Source organism: Dendropsophus ebraccatus, chromosome 8 (assembly GCF_027789765.1).
Source record: "Dendropsophus ebraccatus isolate aDenEbr1 chromosome 8, aDenEbr1.pat, whole genome shotgun sequence".
NCBI classification, from domain to species: domain Eukaryota; kingdom Metazoa; phylum Chordata; class Amphibia; order Anura; family Hylidae; genus Dendropsophus; species Dendropsophus ebraccatus.
In genome coordinates, this window is record NC_091461.1 from 15,902,609 (window position 1) to 15,925,219 (window position 22,611).

General features: G+C 44.4%; 2 protein-coding genes across 4 annotated transcripts in view; both read right to left on the reverse strand.

Annotated features, from left to right (window-relative positions):
• LOC138798413 (T-cell surface glycoprotein CD4-like) overlaps nt 1–7,986 on the reverse strand; it is a 37,310-nt gene extending 29,324 nt beyond the window's left edge. The window contains exons 1-2 of one of the 2 annotated variants that reach the window (XM_069978863.1): nt 7,933–7,986; nt 4,426–4,591 (exon numbers count right to left, since the gene is read on the reverse strand). The gene's annotated coding sequence lies outside the window, so the exon portion shown is untranslated. Of the gene's footprint in view, nt 1–4,425; nt 4,592–7,348; nt 7,414–7,932 lie in introns of those variants that run through there. The other variant, XM_069978861.1, reaches the window with a different exon arrangement.
• Nucleotides 7,987–14,411: 6,425 nt separating this feature from the next.
• LOC138798414 (T-cell surface glycoprotein CD4-like) overlaps nt 14,412–22,611 on the reverse strand; it is a 54,814-nt gene continuing 46,614 nt past the window's right edge. For both annotated transcript variants that reach the window (XM_069978864.1, XM_069978865.1), the window contains 4 exons: nt 21,807–22,049; nt 15,806–15,927; nt 14,961–15,028; nt 14,412–14,881 (listed from right to left, as the gene is read on the reverse strand). In XM_069978864.1, coding sequence (XP_069834965.1) covers nt 14,845–14,881; nt 14,961–15,028; nt 15,806–15,927; nt 21,807–22,049 — 470 coding nt within the window. In that variant the 3' untranslated portion in view covers nt 14,412–14,844. The remainder of the gene's footprint in view (nt 14,882–14,960; nt 15,029–15,805; nt 15,928–21,806; nt 22,050–22,611) is intronic.

A 22,611-nucleotide genomic window follows, 5' to 3' on the forward strand; every position in this document is an offset into this window, starting at 1 on the left:
GAATGCTGTCGACCTAACAAACATTTAACCAACATCTATCATGGATGATACCTCCAAGCATCATGTACACAGATGGGCGCAGAGTATATACAACTGCTCATGAAGTCCCTATGGCGCTGCATTACAAACCCATAGTCAATCTGTGTACCGCCACCGCCATATGATCCATCTGTACAGCACCGTATGAGGCAGACATTCTTATAGCAGACAATATCTCTGTAATATGGCCTTTCTTCCCTTATATTCCGTATGACTGAAGTTATACCGAGATACAAACTTCCGTGCCATAATACAGCTCCATACAATAGGAACCGTGACACGTCCATATGCATAGGAACTATTTTTTGAAATTTTTTAAACAGAAATTATTTACGTATTATGATTTAAAAAATATTACTGGTGGACAAACTAGATCTTAACACCATTGTAAAACATTGGATCCCGGCAGACAGGACATGTTTAGGATTCGTATGTTTTTCAAAAAATTTTTTCTCCACCACCAACCACCAGATCTATTTTCCTAGCAAAAATTGTTAGATCCCAATGATTTCTGTATGATGAAATAATTGTGACAGATAAATGACCTGCATGTGGCTAACTAATACCTGGACAGGACTGAGAAACAAGCGTATCAATAAGACAGAGCAGTACCTGGTCACTCTTTGTAGTATATTACGCAGGAATTAGTCCCAAGTCCCATTAGTCCTAAGTCCCATTCACACAAGTAAAAATAATAAAACTGTGGAATTTAAAAGAAATGTCCAGAAATATCAATACAGCAACGTTCACACACTTTTTTTTTATTGTAGAGGCCCGCCCTTTAGCGGCAAATAACAGCAGTTATATTATAATAATATAATAATTATAATAACTGTTTTCGTAAAATAAAATAATAATAAATAATAAATTTATTAAAATTAAATTACGGCCGTCCAATAAAATTTTGGTTCCAGAGAGAAATTTTTTAGGTTCTCTAATACAAAATACAAATGTACCCTGCACTTCTTCAAAAAACATCATTTACAGCACCTCAGAGTCATAAGTAGACATAGACGTTGGTTGTGATGCATTAAAAAAAAAACAGAAGTTCAAAAATTCTGTACTGTTATTGATTTACGCTTCAAAAAGGACAGGCAACCAATGTCCAGGCAATACTGGTTTCTAACAAGATACGGACCCTCATGAAGTGCAGATACTCTAAATATCTATATCCAATCCCTTCTGAGGCGGTACCCTGACAAGCCACGCTATAAGGCCAAATACCCTATACCATCTCATTGAGAGTCCGCCTGGCCTTATAGTTGCCCATATAGAGAGGGCACCCCTACCCCATAATATACACAACCTCAAGGTGCGGGGTGTACTTTACAATACTGTGATATGTTATGACCACCCTAAGTATCCTTGATAACCACACACCTTGCCACGTTCCCGACACCGCAACAGAATCTGATGAAGAGTATACAACCGTATAGATCACTTATAATATCTTTATCATATTATTATGCCATTGGTTGTTATAGAATAAATATGAGGAATACCCATCAGTTTCTGAATGATTGTCATCAATCTGTAGGTAACACGTTCCACCCTAAACACCTCCTCTCCCCAATCCATCCCAGTCACACCAATGCACAAACAGTATCATGAAAGGGGGAATAAGACTATATGTAAAATGGTATCAAAGATAAAACTATATGTAAGAAATAATTTAATTTAATCTATTTAATTTGTAGGAACGAGAGTCATGTGAGCAATTCTGGAGGACGCCAGGAAGCCGACATTAACCTGTTTCACTTTTAAATTCAATCATGCAAAGAAAAATAACCTAATGCTGCAAAAATAAAGGGAGTCCCAAAGCGTACATGTCATAAGTAACACCATGCACAATCTCTACTCTGCTGAATCTATCGGCTTTGTGGATAGGGGCCTAACATTGCAAAATTGTAAGATGTACATGAATCCTTAATCCTGTGGGGGCTAAATTGATCTCTCCGGCCCACATAAAGAGGCCAGTACTAGAAAAGGTTCATGAGAGTTGTGCGGCTTTCTTTCAAATTTTGCATTGGAAGCCAAGGAGCTTTAAGTTACGACCCTTGTGTGAAGTGTATATGGTTGTACGCCATAGATAGCTAATGGCCGACAGCCAAGGGTGACTGTGTTCTTAGTAGGAAAAGGAAATAAGCCACAACCAAAGTCATCTAAAAAAAGTAGAAGAGGATCAGGCATGTAAAAAGTATTTGCCCGATCTTTCTTTCCCACATCTGAACTCCACCATACAGATTAGATGGTGTGCTGGTCCCAACATTGTCAGGTTGATTCATCAAACGTGTATGACCACCGTAAGGTTGTCCATATACATCAGATGACGTTTCCATTCCCATTGGGTCTCTCCCGATATTCTGTTCCCTGGAAACCACTCTTTTCTGTTAGACCATAGGCCAAGTCTATGGTCTACGGCCAGATTCATACATAACCTAGAATCCAACCTAGTCTATTCAGTTCTCCGTACATTCTAAATAACCTATTATAAAAATGGGTATAGTTCAACGAGCCTTAAAGTGATCAGAAGTTATCAATATTTAGAACTTTTTTTTATTATTTTTGTGAATTGTTGACTTTTCTGTGAAGGAGGTTCTCATGAAGTAATTAGGAATGATCAAATTCTTTTTGCTTTTCTTTTGCATTTTTTGGGCAAAGTTATCATTTCAAACATGTTCAGAATACAGGAACTGTTTTGACTGCACTATGGAGATCATTTCCTATCGCTGCGTCGATACTGGGCTATTATAATATATATATATATATATATATATATATATATATATATATATATATATATACATATATATATATATATATATATATATATATATATCCTGTATATCTGTTGATTACAGTGTCCTCTACCTGAATGATCTAGTAACGGGCACATAAACCATTATTAAGGATGATACATAACCACAGTGACAACCACATGTAGCAGGTTATATAACCCACTCTATATACATATCGATGTAATGGCAACCTAACCTGCCTTTCCTGTATGGAATCACATTGGGCTCCGGATTTCATATTTCGAACATTTTCTGGGTAATTAAATTCTAGTAATAAAATATAACACGATGCAGTATATGTAATGTGTGGGGTTATGCTATAATAATTGTGCTCAATGTTCAATGTACGCTCTATCGTGGTCAGGGCCTAGTCAGTAATCAGTCTCAATTATGGAACTTTTTAGTATTTTTTTCTCTACTTATAACACAAATTGCTATATTTCACTTTCAGGATAACAAACTGGACACTATACACTGGACCTCGCAACCAGGACCTAAAGCGCTATGGTACAGTTTATGGTGATGCTATATTTTTTTTTAAATTGCAAACTTTTTATTATTATTATTATTATCCGTTATGGGTAAATGTCATGTTTATAAAAAAAAAAAAAAAAAAATTGTCTATCCCAGGGTCTTACATTTAGGCATCACCACCTTGAGGTCAGCCGCCATCACCAGGATGTCAATGAGATCAATTTGGATTTATACACATTTTTTTTCTTGATAGTTTAAATTAATTTATTTTAATCTAAAAAATAATTTCAAAATTTCAATTTAAATTCTTATGTAAAAATCTAGTTTTTGAGCCTGTTATCCTAATAACTTGTGGCATAGCACTAATGCAATATTAGGCCCCCTTCAACTATCTTACATCATGCAGCGTACTAGGCGTAAAAGGGATATTTCAGGCCCTTCAACCTCCTGGGCCTGATCTGCAGTCCCTATCGTTACCTTCCTGGAGCTATAGACATTCATCCATCCATAAACATGGCTGGATATGGTCGAGTGGCCTTTTTTTTTTTTTTTTTTTTTAAATAACAAAGAAAACCTTAGTTTTGGTTAATTCCCTCACTTTTTTTTTTTTTTTTTTTTGAAAATTTGCTTTCATTAGATTTATTTAATCCTGTGTACATTGTTTTTGTGCCAATAATATGCTCAGAAATCATACAATAAGAAATTCTAAGAAAAAAAAAAGTTGGAAAAAAATAAACAATGGGTATAATAATAAACTAAAAAATATTCTTTATTTTCGTATATTATGTTGGAATAAACAGAAATCCTAAAATTTAGTAATCAGTCAGTAATACTAACTATCATGGAGTACTAGTAATAATAAATGTTATGTCGTACTAGTAACAATAAGTGCTTGGAAACAAAAAGCAGCAGCTATTTTTCTTTATTGTTATTAGCAAATTTTTCACATCTGAACAATTTTAATTAAAAAAATCCCTACAAATATATATATATTAAAAATGATAGACATAACTTAGAAAGAAAAAGTATAATAAAAAATGTAAAAGCAAACAAAAAGTGAAAAACTTATGTAAAACTACCTATAAGTGACTGTGAGAATGTTTCTGTATCTTACCTGTAGGATCTGGGGCACAGATGTCTCTGCTCCTGGTGCTGTGCGTTCTCCTTGGGTTAAGGTCTTGTATCCTCCTCCCACCGCACACAGGAAGCTGCTGATCTGGGGCAGCATCAAATCATTTGGTGTCAGAACAGCTGAGACCTAAGCAATGAACGGCACAGAACTGAGGACAACAAGTAAACACTGTGATCAGAGGAAACCAGGAACCGGCAGAGACCAGAGAATCCAAAAACATTGCGTAACTTTTTTAAAAGTTTTCTCGTAAAATCAGCTAATTCATATTTTTTTTTCTTACACAGTATCATACATGATAGGCAGCTCAGCAGATAGTATCTCACATCACAGGCTTAGATACATTAGCTCAGCAGGTAGAATCATACATGTTAGGCTTTGATACACCAGCTCGGCAGACAGTATCACTTTTCTCTCTTTCATCTTTCTGTATACAAAGCCCCGAACAAGAGCAAGAAAAAAAACAAGACCCAAATCCTGACTAAGGCCTCGCTTACACAGTGTATTTTCATATAGAAAACCCCCAAAAGGGGAGTGGCTTCCAAATTTCCCAACATATTTATCACTTTTTTTTCCATCCCAGTCGATTTCCACCATGAGAGAACTGGTGGTAATATTCACATTTGTATAATTTTATGAATTAGGAGAATGGTGATATTCATAATGTATTGACCTTAGATTTTCTTCTAACTTTTATATTTTTTTTGTGCGGTTTGGTAAGAGATTTAGAGATTTTTTTATAAATGGTAATGTGGTGTTAACCCTTGCTGTGGAGGAGCAGCCGGTCACTTGCCAGATGGTTAGGTGTGACGCCAATCCTGTGGTGGTTGGCCGAGATATAGCCTTGCCCAGTGGTATTGTGGCGTGACGCCAGTGCCGTTTGGGCACACAAGTATGGTGGCACACCTGCTTTTATTTTAATGGGCTGTCTATACCTTGTTCCCCTGTGGACATTGTCCTGCCGGGCTTATCACGGTGGTCCGGAGTGGAGTAATGACCCACCCGGACTATTGGTAGGATCAGGAGAGTAGAGAGGTGGATGTCAAGAGAGTCCAAACCCAAGTAGTACTGTGTTCTGCTGGAAGTGCTGAGGTAGAAATAGAAGAATACTTGAGAGTAGAGAGAATACTTGTGCCTGTGTTTTGACTCTTTGGTCTTTGCACCACCTATTACCCACCAGTGTCAAGTGACCCGTCCTAGAGGGTGACACAAGCCCAAGACCTTGTTACCTGGGATGAGCAGAATGCTGAGGGTTTCCTGCTTACACCTGTGCTGCGAGATAGAGTTCATAGGCTTCTAGCAACTCTTCTCTATCCGGATCAGTTCCTTACTTCTTTATGGATACTGTCCTGCACTGTGTCTCTCTTTGTCCATGGCGTGGTTTAGGATGATCCCTGACTTGTCCTCTCTAGTGAAGGCTTAACACTGCATAGTGTTGAGTGAGGTTGCTTGAGAAGAAACTGTGTCTAGCTGCAAGTGCTCTGGTCTACGTCTAGACTGCACAACTTAGATTGGGGACCTGGCAAGAGCCAGGGCCGAACTGAACTACTGTGGAGAGCTTTCTAGCTTGCGTCCTTCCTCCACAGAATCTAAAGGCAAAAAGACCCTACACTTTCTCTACCCATGTGACTTCCTTTCTACAGCGCATGTAAGGTGTGCTGTGAGTGGGTGAGGAATGCATGTGTAAGAAGTAAAGAGAGATTGGATAGGTGACGAGAAGAAAGAACTCTCATTGGTGTGCAGATCCATGTGGTACACAAACAAACAATAACCCTTTGGGTACTACAGACGTGCAATATCTAGGTATACATACTTATAGCAACGACATCTTGTGGCAAAACTCTAGTACTACTACATCACAACTTATTCTTAAAAGTACAGGCTTTTACAAAGGGTGTAACCAATAGCAACACCCATGGTCAGACACCACAGTAAGTTCTTAAATACGTGGGTGATAGACCCAAACATAGTGACTACGTTCAGGCCAGTCCTTGCTCAGATACGTTGGCACCTGATTTTTCCACAGTTCTGACCTACTAGTGGTGTGGATGCATCTTTAGAGGTTCTTTTTAATGTATCATATCTTCCAAAAAAAGACTTCATGGCGGCCATAGGAAGAACACAGGAAGTTGTCAGGGCAGGCTGACTACCTCCATGATTGTTAAGGTCGTTGGTCATAGTCCTTCATGGCTCTACATGGGGCATGTTCTGCTGAGTATCTTTGTAAGTGCCCGAATGTGAAACCTAGACTTGACTAAGTTTAGCACCTAGGGCGGCACCTGTGCAGCCTGGTGGTGGGGGGAATTGCTTGCAGCCGGAAGCACTTGGCAGTCTAGGGCGATTGTAAGTGACGCTTATTAAATGTAATCATGTCCTTAGGATGCTTAGGAGTAAAGAGTCATTGGCCCTGTCACTCTTATAGGCTGTTTCTTTTCTTCTTTTTTTGTGTGTTGAGATGGGACCTACTTACCTACTGGGGGACCTGTCTACCTAGTGGGGACAGCTACCTACTGCCAAGATGGGACCTACCTGATTACTGAGGGAGCTACCTTTATCCTATAAGAACTGTCTACCTGGTGGGAGCACCTACTTACTTGCCAGACATGCCTACCTACCGGGGGGACCTACCTTATGTAGGAAACTACTGACCAGCTTGATGGACCTATCTGCTTACTGGGAAAACCTTTTTTACCTACCCACCTAATGGAGAAAACTACTTACCTACTGGGGGGACGTGTCTAGACACTGGGCAAAACAATCTCGCATTACTACTTGTAACCTACATATCTTGTGGGAAACTACCTACGTAATGGGGGTACTTAAAGAGACTCAGCAGGCTTAGGCTGTGCTATCTCAGGGTATCATAAACTAGTTACAGAGAAGCTGAACAGAATGTTGTATCACTTACATTGTTCTGTGCAGCTGATGCAGAGATCTTCTCCTGAATAACATAAACAATAAGTAGTCCTCTCCTTTATGTGCGTGAGCCCAGTAGTCCTGGATATTCATGAGAAGCAGGAAACTCCACCCACCAGCTGCTGATTGGCAGTTATCTATCCATACTGTGTACAGGCAGCCAACTGTCAACCAGCGGCTGGAGGGCAGGGGGAGGGGTGTGGCAAGAATCCTATTCTCCTGCATATTAGGTGAACCGGTGAACAATATTATGTAAGTAATACACCGATCTGTTCCGAATTTCTGTCACTAGTTTATGCTGCCCTCATTTAAGGCAACATACACCTAGTGATTCCCTTTAAACTCTCATCCAAAACTTGTTTCCTCGAAACACTGTCTCCTCCGTCCATCACTGCCCTACTCTCCCACCAATCCCACATGTAATATCTGAAAGTCCGCTGTACTCTTCTCTCCAAGATCTTCAAGGTTTCTCTAGTGATTTTCCCATACTCTTGAACTCGCTTCCACAACATAAGATTCTGTCTTATTACCCATATAATGCATTCTGACAACCCCATTACACAGCTGTATATCTACCTGCTCTCTGTCTTCTTCCCTGGTTGACTGTAAATCCTTGTGGGCAGGGAGCTCTCTCCTCTGTACTCGCCTGTCACCCGATTAGATTCTTTACATTATATTCTTTGATTTGTTCACCTGAGCTTGTTGTCTGTGCAGGAGGAATACTCCACAAAGTCAGTTATTTCAAGAGAAGTGCTGCAGCCCCTGGTGGTCAAAATTTGAACTGCAAGATGCTACTACATTCAGACACAGGGAGTGTGAGTCACTTCAGTTTAATATAATGCAGATATCGTATAAGAGGAATTACACACAGGACGGATTTGTTGGCAATTCTACCTGCCTGTAAATCCACAGAGTATTGTATATACTAACAATAACTGAAAGGTTTATGTAGTCGGATTGTGAAAGTATAAGCATTAAAGTAGATATATTGCAATACAGTAATACTGAATACAGCTTATATACACACAGCTCACATACAGGGATGGTGCACTATGGGAAGTCACATTATATACAGCATGTACAATTTATGGTTTGAGTAAAAATTTTGATGCATTTGGTGTCTGACATGTCCCCAGTTAAATAAAGGGGAACTATTATCAGAAAATGAGACATATATATATATATATATATATATATATATATATATATATTTGTGTATATTTTAGATTTTTGTTATAGTAATGGAGGTGGTCAGCACCTGCTGTTATACTGTCCACCCTGGTAATGCTGACCACCCTGGGTCTCTGCTTCTGCTCCCACTGTTCCCCAGCTCCTTCCTCCCATTATCTTCCTCCTGACTCTTCTGCGGTTCCAGGTCTGGCCACTAGGGTGCGCGTGCATGCTCTCCCTGCAGCTTTGATTTGTGTCCTTCACCTACCCCTGCCTGGCACCACCTATGTAAGGCTGCTCTGCCCACTCACCAGTGCCTTTAGTGAATGTGTGTTGTTTCTGATCTGTTACTCAGTGTACAATCTGTGCTGCTGATGTTGCCTCTGCCTGACCTGTGTACTAGCCTGTGCCTCCTGCCACAACCCATCTGACAGCTGCCTTCCACCATGCTTCACATATAATGCACCCTCACTTCCAATATTCCTGCAGGGTCATCTGTTTCATCACAGCTCTGCAGTGTCTACACCTTCCATTACTGCACCCAGGTCATGTGACCTCAGATCCGCCGCCATTTCGACTTACACATTGCCAATTGCGTCCTCTCCCTTTTAAATCTACTATTAAACCCCAGACGCATGAGCCCAGTGTCACATGAAGGCCAGTACCATCTCTATCTGCTGGGGGGAATACTAATCCACATCTCTAAATAAACTAAGAGACTATGAGGGAGATTTTTCAAACATGGTGTAAAGTGAAACTGGCTCAGTTGCCCCTAGCAACCAATCAGATTCCACCTTTCATTTTCCAAAGAGTCTGTAAGGAATGAAAGGGGGAATCTGATTGGTTGCTAGGGGCGACTGAGCCAGTTTCACTTTACACCATGTTTGATAAATCTCCCCCTATGAGTATACAGCCAGGGAGGCAGAATGTCATCAAATCCATTATAACTGTTGCATAATCACTGTCTCCCCCTTGTGGAGAGCGCATGTGGAGCATGGCAGGCAACTTTACTATGTAGAACATTCTGGATATTGGAGATATTGACTCCAATGAGCGCACAGAAACACATGTATTTTCTAGGGGGTCACCATGAGATCACATGATTCAACTGATAGAAAGGGAAAACTAACTAAAAAATGTTGGAGTGCCTCTTTAAACCTAGGACTTTATTATATTGATATACAATTCGGATTTCCTTCTATCGACAAGATGGATCAAGTGGTCTTTCCCATGCTGTGTGCAGCTACTAGAGTAGGTTTATACACGGAATGGGGAGGAACCTCACACTCTGCACTAGGGGAACACTGCAACGAAGTGTCAGCATCACAAGCAGAAGGGATCTGGAAGAATCTCCGTATACTTTAAATATTAACTGACGGCCGGTGGAGGAACCCCCTCTGTACTGTCAAGTCCTCCCTTATGTAAGAATGAGATTCTTGATGTTACTCATCTGTGAATAGCATGAAGTGAGACGCTCTGTTGTTGGTGGTTTCTGTCAGTGTGAGGGTGGCAGGTCTAACAGTCTGTTCATAGTGAAAGTGTAATAGTGGTAAATAGGAGGAGCCAAGCTTTGCTAAATAAGAGGAAATTCCCAATATACAGAGTTACGCTTGTAAAGGAGGTAAACAATATGCTTTTCTTTAAAGGGGTACTCTGAGAAAATAAAAGGTTTTTAAATCAGCCGGTGTCAGAAAGTTATAAAGATTTGTAACCTATTTCTATTTTAAAATTTCAAATCTTCCAGTACTTATCAGCTGCTGTATATCCTGCAGGAAGTAGTGTACTCTTTGCAGTCTGACACAGTGCTCTCTGCTGCCACCTCTGTCCATGTCAGGAACTGTCCAGAGCAGTAGCAAATCCCCATAGAAAACATCTCCTGCTCTGGACAGTTCCTGACATGGACAGAGGTGGCAGCAGAGAGCACTGTGTCAGACTGGAGAGAATATACCACTTCCTGCAGGACATACAGTAGCTGATAAGTACTGGAAGACTGGAGATTTTAAATACAAACCTGCATAATTCCGTATACACATGAGGTCACACAATTCTGGATCTGCATGAGGTCACACAATTCTGGATCTGCATGAGGTCACACAATTCCGGATCTGCATGAGGTCTCACAATTCCGAATCTGCATGAGGTCTCACAATTCCGGATCTGCATGAGGTCTCACAATTCCGGATCTGCATGAGGTCTCACAATTCCGGATCTGCATGAGGTCTCACAATTCCGGATCTGCATGAGGTCTCACAATTCCGGATCTGCATGAGGTCTCACAATTCCGGATCTGCATGAGGTCACACAATTATGAAACTGCATGAGGTCTCACAATTCCGGATCTGCATGAGGTCTCACAATTCCGGATCTGCATGAGGTCACACAATTCCGGATCTGCATGAGGTCACACAATTATGAAACTGCATGAGGTCTCACAATTCCGGATCTGCATGAGGTCACACAATTATGAAACTGCATGAGGTCTCCCAATTCCGGATCTGCATGAGGTCTCCCAATTCCGGATCTGCATGAGGTCTCACAATTCCGGATCTGCATGAGGTCGCACAATTATGAAACTGCATGAGGTCACACAATTCCGGATCTGCATGAGGTCTCACAATTCCGGATCTGCATGAGGTCTCAAAATTCCGGATCTGCATGAGGTCTCACAATTCCGGATCTGCATGAGGTCTCACAATTCCGGATCTGCGCGAAGAACAATTCAGGAACACTTGACCTCACACGATTTCCGATGGCTGTATCCATGTTTTTCCGGACCTACTAGGGCTGTACCCAGCTTCAGCGGCCACCACTAATCACAGGCCGCTCAGAGTTTGCTCAGGAATATTTTTACTCAGGAATATTGCATTGTCGAGAAGCAAAAGCTCTTGAAAAACTTCCTGCTCCCATACTCTGAGCAGCGATGCATAGAGTATATCCACACGTTTAATTGGCCAGGAGAAGAGCGCCACCTGGAGGTAAACAGCCATGCAGAATGCATCAAAGCTTACAGGCATTCCCCTGATGATCCTAAATTAGCGAAACATGTAGGAGAGAGTCAGATGGGATCAAGAAAATGAAACTTGCACAGCGATCCATGGTGCCGAAACATCAATGTAAAATGTGAGAGTGATGATGCACGGCAGGTGTCTTATTTCAGATGGGATCAAGACACTTTTTTAGGGCAAAATAGTGTTTGCCCTATGGTAAAACTGACTTGTTATCTATGTTCCTCAAGTTGTTACGATTACAACGATTTGTAACTTTTATTTTATTTGATAGCTTTTAAAAAATAAAACCTTATTAAAAGTCCAAATGCTCCTTTAAATTGCTCTATTCCCAGGCTTATAGTGCTTTTATCCTTTGGTCTATGGGGCTGGGTGAGGTGCCATTTTTTTGCGCCATGATCTGTTATTTTTATCGGTACCTCGTTTGCGTATATGCAACTTTTTGATCACTTTTTATTCCAATTTTTCTGGATTTGATGTGGCAAAAAATTAACAATTTTGCACTTTGGCGTTTTTCTTGGCGCTTACACCGTTTACCGTTTGAGATCAGGAATGGGATAATTTAATAGTTACACATGCGGCGATACCAAACATGTTTGTTTATTTATTTTTATTTATAAAATGGGAAAAGTGGGTGATTTAAATTTTTATTAGGGGAGGGGATTTTTTATTAAATGAAAAAACGTTATATTTTTTTTTCACACAGTAATTAGAAGTCCCCCTAGGGAATTTCTATATACACAGCACTGATCTCCCATTGAGATCAGTGCTGTGTATATAATAGAGCACTGATCCATTAGATCAGTGCTCTATTACTCTGGTCTGCTGCAGACCAGATGAATAAAATACAGAGCTGGGATCAGTGCCATTCCAACGCTGAGGCCTGGTCGTGTAAGTTGAACGGATCGCCCCTCCGCAGTCCTATTGGGGCAAGGGGAGGAGGGCGATTTATTCACTAGACCACCATGGAGGGGGAGAAATACCCATTTAAATGCAGCTGTTAGCTAGCTTTGACAGCTGCATCTAAATGGCTCATTAGCGGGTGCGGCCCCCCTCTGGATTCCCCTATCCGACCCAGGATGTACAGTTACATCCTCGATCGTGAAAGGGTTAAAGGGGTTGTCCCCTCCAAATTTTTTTTCTTTCAAATCAATTGGTGTCAGAAAGTGCCCAAAATCTGTAATTTACTTCTATCAAAAGAATCTCAAGTCAGTACTTATCAGCTGCTGTATGTCTTGCAGGAAGTGGTGTATTCTCTCCACTGTGACACAGTGCTCTCTGCTGCCACCTGTGTCCATGTCAAGAACTGTCCAGAGCAGTAGCAAATCCCCCTCTCCTGATATCCAGACTAGAAAGAATATACCACTTACTGCAGGACACACAGCAGCTGATAAGTATGGGAGGACTGGAGATTTTTAAATACAAATCTGTATAACTTTCTGGCACTGGTTAATTTTTTTTTTCTAGAGTACCCCTTTAAAAAAAAAATTAATAGAAAGTTACAAATGTTTTGCACTTTCTGGCACCAGTTGATTTGAAAGAAAATTTTTGGGTGAACAACCCCTTTAAGATGCACAAAAGGACAAAGAAAATGCTCAATATGTATGAGATCGTTCATAAATCTGAATGCGTTCTGAATGTCGGACCTCATCTGGTGACGCTGAGTATGTCTTTGGGAAAATATATTACAAGATATAATCATTTTTATTGTAAAAAAAAATTGTTATTTGTTTGAAGCAAATCTTAGGGATGAGCCATGAGGTTATGGGAATTCTCCTCAGTAATAATTTACAGAAAGAAAAGCAGGAAAATCAATATATTCAATAGCTGTAAAGGCATGAGAGATATCCCAAACATAAGGATACATGGGAGATATTCAGCAGGCTTACACAATGCAGGAAGCCTCATGGTGACCCATAGAGATGTAGTGATCCATAGAAGTAAAAGTCAAGAATACAATGTAACAGCTTGTATGGTAATACAGTATAACAGCCTGTAAAGGTATACAATATAACAGTTTGTATGGTAATACAGTATAACAGTGTGCAGAATAATACAATATAACAGCCTGTAAAGTAATACAGTATATCAGTGTGCAGAATAATACAGTAGAAGGCTATGTTCACACGTTGTAAGAGACCGGCCGTTCCGTGACCCGGACAGGTTAAGAAACGGACGGTCTCTGAAATGATCATCCCGGACAGTACTGCAGTACCGGCTGGATGATCTTTCCTGCCGCAGACTTCTGATGTGGGCGCATCCGTGCGCGCCCGCATCAGAACTCCTCACTGCACAATATGGAGCAAGCAGCCGCAGCCGCTCGCTCCATAGTGTGCACTGACAGGGTTTTCTGCGGCCACTATTCACTGAATAGCGGCCGCAGAAAGCTGACTGTATGCGGCGCCGCTAGGGGTCCTGGCAGGAGCATATACTATGCGTGTACGTTCCGGCTGGGATCCCATACAAGACAAGGCAACCTATATTTTCATAAAAAGTACGGCCATTGTAGCCCGATTTCAACAACGGACGTACTTTTACGAAAATATACATTGTGTGAATATAGCCTAAGGCTATGTTCGCACATCCTGTCTTTTCGTAAAAGAATGGCCATTGTTGCAATCGGCAAAAACGGACGTACTTTTTGTTGCCTTGTCTTGTTACTTTAGGTTGCCTTGTCTTCTATGGAATCCCGGCCAGAGCGTATACATATAGTATACGCTCCGGCCGGGACCCCTAGGGGCGCCGCAAACAACTGGCATATCAGCTTTCTGCGGCCGCTAACCATGTCAGTGCACACTGTGGAGCAAGCGGCTGCGGCCGCTCGCTCCATATTGTGCAGTGGGCAGTTCTGATGCGGGCGCGCACGGATGCGCCCGCATCAGGACACTGCGGTGCTAAAGATCATCCAGCCGGTACTGCAGTACTTACGACGTGTGAACATGGCCATACAGTGTCCAGAATAATATAGTATAACAGCCTGTAAGGTAATACAGTATAACAGTCTGCAGAATAATACAGTATAACAGTCTGCAGAGTAACACAATACATTTAGAGCAATCTTCTGCTGCTCCGGTGCAGCCATGCGGGGTACATTCTCAACTCCATAATTTCCTATAGTAACTTTCTGCTGTTGCGTCATTTGACATATGATGTAGCTAGCACTGAAGTGTCCCCACATATTAAGATGGATATGACAATGCCAAAAATGTTCACACATTGATCATAAGTGATCCTCTGCAGGAAAGCCGAAATGCTCTGCAAGTGATTGACAGGTGAGATCTGAGACAATGTAGATTGCGGAACCTGCGGAACCTCAGACATAATCGGATGTGAGCCTCTTGGGTGCAAATCTGCAAGAAACAAGACTGAGAATGAGAATCTAAGAGACAAGCAAAGGGACATGATGTAGGTGTATGGTTGTGCACTCACCCCTTACACTCACATCTCCTCTGCTGGTTTATGTTCTCTAGCAGCCAGGCCCTGTACCGCTCCCGTTTCTGCAAAGACAAGAACCAAGGATGCTGAGACCCCCACAGATTACTAAAATGAAGGGGGCACAATGTGACCCATCATGTCTACCCTGAGCACTTTGGAAAGCTAAAGCGGGTAGTATACAGATTTAGGCCCTACGTTTGCATTGATCATGGCCGCTGTTGCAAATTGCAATAACGGACATAATTTATGCAAAAGATACATTGTATTTGAATGAATGGAATCCCGATCGGAGTGTATACACATAGTATACGCTCCGGCTAGGGTTCCAACCGGCCGCACAGAAGTCATGTCAGTTCACACAATGGAGAGTGCGGCTCCAGCCGCACTCTCCACTGTGTGCAATGGTGAATTGGGATGCGGGCGCACACGGGTGCCCCCCCCATCCTGATTTAACAGAAATGAAGATCATTCAGCTGGTACTGCAGTAACGGCCGATATGATCTTCACTGACACCGCCCGTTCTGTGACTCGGTCACAGAATGGGGGTGTCATACGACGTGTGAATGTGGCCTTACTCTGCAAGTCTATGACATGTCTAGCAATTCTGTATACAGAGACTTTGGATACTGATAATTCACCACAGAAAGAAGCAAATAAAGTTTCTTTGATGGTTTGTGAAGCCTGGTCTGGACGCTACCAGAATCTAAGGCTTTGGTCTGAGGTCTAAACTCATGTAGGGGTCATTATCTGTAATACCTGTGACTGGTGGTGTTATGTATATACACATGGCTGGGCAGGACAGTGGTGGTGTGGGTCCAGCTATATATTTTTTTACTTACCACCTGGCGATTCCTAGCGATCACAATGGTTATGATGAGGACAATTAATAAAAGTATGAAGATTCCCACTCCGACCAACACCCAGAAGAGGGTGCTAGAGAGCTCCGGGGATGACTTCAGCTCTGAAGAAAATAGAAAACTGTGATTATTTCTAAGATAATGAAAGTAAAAGTGCTATTCTAAAGGGTTACTAGGATATTACTAGGATGGGGGAGACCAAGACCCTGGCTCTATGTAACTCTTCCACAGCTTTCCTGGCTGTATCTATTCCTTTCACTACTGCCCTGGCTGTATGTAACTCCTTCACTGCTGTCCTGGCAGTAAGTAACCCCTGTACTGCTGTCCTGGATGAATATAACCCCTCTGCTGCTGTCCTGCCTGTATGTAACCCATCCACTGCTTTTTAGCTGAATGTAACCCCTCCACTGCTGCCCTGCCTGTATGTAACCCCTCCACTGCTGCCCTGCCTGTATGTAACCCCTCCACTGCTGCCCTGCCTGTATGTAACCCCTCCACTGCTGTCTTGGCTGTATGTAACCCCTCCACTGCTGCCATGGCTGTATGTAATCTCTCCACTGCTGTCCTGGCTGTATATAACCCGTCCACTGCTGCTGTGGCTGTATGTTACCCCTCCACTGCTGTCTTGGCAATATGTAACCAATCCACTGCTGCTGTGGCTGTATGTTACCCCTCCACTGCTGTCCTGGCTGTATATAACCAGTCCACTGCTGCTGTGGCTGTATGTTACCCCTCCACTGCTGTCCTGGCTGTATATAACCAGTCCACTGCTGCTGTGGCTGTATGTTACCCGTCCATTGCGGTATTGGCTGTATGTAACCCCTCCACTGCTGTCTTGGCAATATGTAACCAATCCACTGCTGCTGTGGCTGTATGTAACCCCTCCACTGCTGCCCTGCCTGTATGTAACCCCTCCACTGCTGCCCTGCCTGTATGTAACCCCTCCACTGCTGCCCTGCCTGTATGTAACCCCTCCACTGCTGTCTTGGCTGTATGTAACCCCTCCACTGCTGCCGTGGCTGTATGTAATCTCTCCACTGCTGTCCTGGCTGTATATAACCCGTCCACTGCTGCTGTGGCTGTATGTTACCCCTCCACTGCTGTCTTGGCAATATGTAACCAATCCACTGCTGCTGTGGCTGTATGTTACCCCTCCACTGCTGTCCTGGCTGTATATAACCAGTCCACTGCTGCTGTGGCTGTATGTTACCCCTCCACTGCTGTCCTGGCTGTATATAACCAGTCCACTGCTGCTGTGGCTGTATGTTACCCGTCCATTGCGGTATTGGCTGTATGTAACCCCTCCACTGCTGTCTTGGCAATATGTAACCAATCCACTGCTGCTGTGGCTGTATGTAACCCGTCCATTGCGGTATTGGCTGTATGTAACCCCTCCACTGCTGCCCTGCCTGTATGTAACCCCTCCACTGCTGTCCTGGCTGTATGCAACCTCTCCACTGCTGTCCTGGCTAAATGTTACCCCTCCACTGCTTTCTTGGCAGTATGTAACCCCTCCACTGCTGCCCTGCCTGTATGTAACCAATTAACTGCTGCCCTGCCTGTATGTAACCCATCCACTGTTGTCTTGGCTGTATGTATCTACTCCACTGCTATCCTGGCTGTATGTAACCCCTCCACTGGTGTCTTGGCTGTATGTAACCCCTCCACTGCTATCCAGGCTGTATGTAACCCCTCCACTGCTCTCCTGGCTGTATGTAACCCCTCCACTGCTGCCCTGCCTGTATGTAACCCCTCCACTGCTGCCCTGCCTGTATGTAACCCCTCCACTGCTGCCCTGCCTGTATGTAACTTCTCCACTGCTGTCTTGGCTGTATGTAACCCGTCCACTGTTGCCCTGACTGTATGTAACCTCTCCACTGCTGTCCTGGCTGTATGTAACCTCTCCACTGCTGTCCTGGCTAAATGTTACCCCTCCACTGCTGCCCTGCCTGTATGTAACCCCTCCACTGCTGCCCTGCCTGTATGTAACCCATCCACTGGTGTCTTGGCTGTATGTATCTACTCCACTGCTGCCATGGCTGTATGTAACCCCTCCACTGCTGCCCTGGCTCAACCCCTCCACTGCTATCCTGTCTGTATGTAACCCCTCCACTGCTATCCAGGCTGTATGTAACCTCTCCACTGCTGTCCTGCCTGTATGTAGCCCCTCCACTGCTATCCTGGCTGTAAGTAACCCCTCCACTGCTATCCAGGCTGTATGTAACCTCTCCACTGCTGTCCTGGCTAAATGTTACCCCTCCACTGCTTTCTTGGCAGTATGTAACCCCTCCACTGCTGCCCTGCCTGTATGTAACCAATTAACTGCTGCCCTGCCTGTATGTAACCCATCCACTGGTGTCTTGGCTGTATGTATCTAGTCCACTGCTGCCGTGGCTGTATGTAACCCCTCCACTGCTGTCCTGGCTGTATGTAACCCCTCCACTGCTATCCTGGCTGTATGTAACCCCTCCACTGCTATCCAGGCTGTATGTAACCCCTCCACTGCTATCCAGGCTGTATGTAACCCCTCCCCTGCTGCCCTGCCTGTATGTAGCCCCTCCACTGCTATCCTGGCTGTAAGTAACCCCTCTACTGCTATCCAGGCTGTATGTAACCCCTCCACTGCTGTCCTGGCTGTATGTAACCCCTCCACTGCTATCCAGGCTGTATGTAACCCCTCTACTGCTGTCCTGGCTGTATGTAACCTCTCCACTGCTGTCCTGGCTAAATGTTACCCCTCCACTGCTTTCTTGACAGTATGTAACCCCTCCACTGCTGCCCTGGTTGTATGTAACCAATTAACTGCTGCCCTGCCTGTATGTAACCCATCCACTGGTGTCTTGGCTGTATGCAGTGGCGTAGCCACCGTGGTCGCGGGGGTCGCCGCCGCGACCGGGCCCGCCACAAGGGGGGCCCGCGGGGCCCCCCGATCAATCACTCTTGTGACCGCAAGCATTGTTTTGCTTGCGGTCACAAGAGTCTGGCTCCGTCTTTCCCCGGCTTCTGCGCGGCTGCCGGGGGTGTCGCGTCTTACCCCCGGCAGCGCGCGCATCCCAGAACTCCCTGCGCGCCTTGGGCCCTGACTTCCGGTTTCCGGCGCGCAGGGAGTTCTGGGATGCGCGCGCTGCCGGGGATAAGACGCGACACCCCCGGCAGCCGCGCAGCAGCCGGGGACAGACCGAAGGCGAAGGAGTGAGGATCAACGTGGGAGCGCGATGTCAGGTGAGTTAAGTTTTGTTTTTTTATCAGCCTGTACGGGTGGGGGGGAAAGAGGGGGACATCTATGAGGGTGGGGGGAAAGAGGGGGACATCTATGAGGGTGGGGGGGAAAGGAGGGGGCCATCTATGAGGGTGGGGGGAAAGGAGGGGGCCATCTATGAGGGTGGGGGGAAAGGAGGGGGCCATCTATGAGGGTGGGGGGAAAGAGGGGGACATCTATGAGGGTGGGGGGGAAAGGAGGGGGCCATCTATGAGGGTGGGGGGAAAGGAGGGGGCCATCTATGAGGGTGGGGGGAAAGGAGGGGGCCATCTATGAGGGTGGGGGGAAAGGAGGGGGCCATCTATGAGGGTGGGGGGAAAGGAGGGGGCCATCTATGAGGGTGGGGGGGGGGGAAAGGGGACCATCTATAAGGGAGGGAGGAAGGGGACCATCTATAAAGGGAGGGAGGAAGGGGACCATCTATAAAGGGGGGGAAAGGGGACCATCTATAAAGGGGGGGAAAGGGGACCATCTATAAAGGGGGGGAAAGGGGACCATCTATAAGGGAGGGGGGGGGAAGGGGACCATCTATAAGGGAGGGGGGGGGAAGGGGACCATCTATAAGGGAGGGGGGGGGGAGGGGACCATCTATAAGGGAGGGGGGGGAAGGGGACCATCTATAAGGGAGGGGGGGGGGAAGGGGACCATCTATAAGGGAGGGTGGGGGGAGAGGGGGCCATTCATAAGGGAGGGTGGGGGGAGAGGGGACCATCCATAAGGGAGGGTGAGGAGAGAGGGGGCCATCTATAAGGGAGGGGGTATAGGGGGCCATCTATAAGGGAGGGGGTAGAGGGGGCCATCTATAAGGGAGGGGGTAGAGGGGGCCATCTATAAGGGAGGGGGCCATCTATTTGGGGGGGCAACATAGGGGGAGAGGGAATACACAGAGGGGGGCATATATTATTAGGAGGTCACATAGAGTCAGGGCTACCCACTAAATGAGGGTGTAAAGGGGACAGTACAGATGTGCAGTGTGTAGAGAGATGAGGATGGTGTCAGAGTGAGGAGACTAATATGTCTGTCTGGCAGATTCTGTGGATTCGTGGCTCGGAGAAGTTCTCATAACGGCCCAGGACGGATGGAGAAGATGATGAAAAGGAAAGAACTCCGATCAGAAAAGACGTCTCCTGTGAGTCACCTGATATAACTGCACAGTAATGTATATGGTGTATAGAACCTGTGTAGAGCTGGGGCCACCTCTATATGACTGGATGAGGTGATTTAGTATACTGGATTTGGTCAGTAACAATATGGTGGTGATGGTAGTGGTTGTGGTGTGGCGGTAATGTTTCCTCCCTATATACTGGTATTACTGGTAATATTGGTCTCAGTATACAGGATTTGGTCGGTAACAGTATGGCAGTAATAGGTAATATCTGTCTTGGTGTGTGTGTGTGTGTGTGTGTATATATATATATATATATATATATATATATATATATATATATATATACAGTGGTACCTTGGTTTAAGAGTAACTTCGTTTAAGAGCGTTTTGGTTGAAGAGCTCACAGTTTTTCAAAATTGTGACTTGGTTTAAGAGCATTGCTTTGGTTTAAGAACTTCCTGTATTGGGTGGGAGCGCGAGTGGAGAAGGGGCATGGCCTGCATAGCGGGGTCTACAGCACTGTACTCTAAACACCTTCCAAATCATAGCAGATCCCCTTCAGGCTGGGGCTTACATCAGGGGACAGGACTGTGTGTGTGTGGGGGGGGGGGGTAATCTCTCCATAGCTGTAACCCCTCTCTCCCCGGACAGAGAGTGCTGCATGTATGTGCCCACATCTGCCCTGCTCATTCCTTCATACTCCCTGCAGTCTCTGTCAGTCCTTGTGTTTCCCATCCTCTCCATTACTGTACAGTACAGAATAATAAATATATTTGGGGTGTGGAACCAATTGTCTGCATTTACATGATTTCTTATAGGAAAATTTGCTTTGGTTTAAGAGTGGATTTGGATTACAAGCACGGTCCTGGAACGAATTATGCTCATAATCCAAGGCACCACTGTGTATATATATAATATATATATATATATATATATATATATATATATATATATATATATATATATATACATATATATATATATACACACACACACACACACACGCACACAACAATAGCATCACTTGGTCGTGAAAGGAGGGGGGGGGGGGGCCCAAGTTGGCCTCTCGCACCAGGGCCCAGGAGACATTAGCTACGCCCCTGGCTGTATGTAACCCCTCCACTGCTGTCCTGCCTGTATGTAACCCCTCCACTGCTGTCCTGGCTGAATATGGGATTTGTCAAGTAAGAATTCAAACACAGGAATTGCCTGTATGTATGTGGATAATATTAACATGTACAGTAACTAGGGGTGGACCCCCAGAATCAATTCCACTGGTGGGCTCTAGGCACCCCAGTCTGAGACTGCTCCTATGTACAAAAATATAACTATATAACTACCATAATAATGCCCCCTATATACAAGAATATACTGTAATATTTATAATACTGCCCCAAAGATAAAAATTTGAAAAACATAGCTGCTGTCTTCCAGAAACAGCGCCACCAGTGTCCTCAGTTTGTGTGTGGTACTGCAGCTCAGTTCTATTGAACTGAATGAGGCAGAGTTGTAATACCATTCACAAGGTAAGGACAGGTGTGGCGCTGTTTTGGACTTAAAAAAAAAAAGAAAAAAATGCCTAATCTTGGATGATCCCTTGTGTTCCTGTCACTCACCTAGGGTCACCATGGCACTGACCAGCCTCTTGTTCCCGCTGGTGACGCTGCAGTTCCAAATGACCTCAGTCTCATTTCCAGTTGTGACTTCTATGGGAAAGGAATTGTGTCCCTCCTGACCACACATCTCACGACCTGTCTTCCATTGATGCCAACACAGTTTGCTATTGCTGTCGATGCAGGTTACACTACACTGTAGGGGGACTCTTGTATGCGGGCTCAGGTCACTTTTAGAATCAGGCACTGTAAGTAAGAATAATGTCATCAGTGTCATCGGATGCCATATTGAGAAGAGATATGCTGTCGATGCAGGGTGCTGACCGGGGAGGGAGAGCCTACAGGATCCATGGAGCCCCACCACGGGTATTGCTAGTTTGTACACCCCTCGCAAAAGCCTGTACTCTAAGTAAAGCCTGTACTCTAAGTAATGAAGTAGTACCTAAGTTTTGCCACTAGATGTTGCTAGTATGTATGTCTTGTACCTATGTACTGCACAGCTGTAGTACTCAAAGGGTTATTATTGTTTATGATTTGTGCACCAATGAGAACTCTTTTCTCTTCTCCACCTATCTCTATTCTCCTTCTTCTTCTGCACTCTCTTCTCCACGACTCCCAGCAGATATTACATTCCCTGTAGGAGGTTGTTACATGCGGAGAGGAAGTGTAGTCACACACTTAGTCAGTCTTAGTCTGGTTCCCGTACCGAGAGGACGCAAGCCAGAATGGTCCCTACAGCAGTCACGTTGGGCCCTGGCTTATGCCAGGTCCCCTGTTAGAGGACAGTCCAGTGTACTTTAGTCTACAG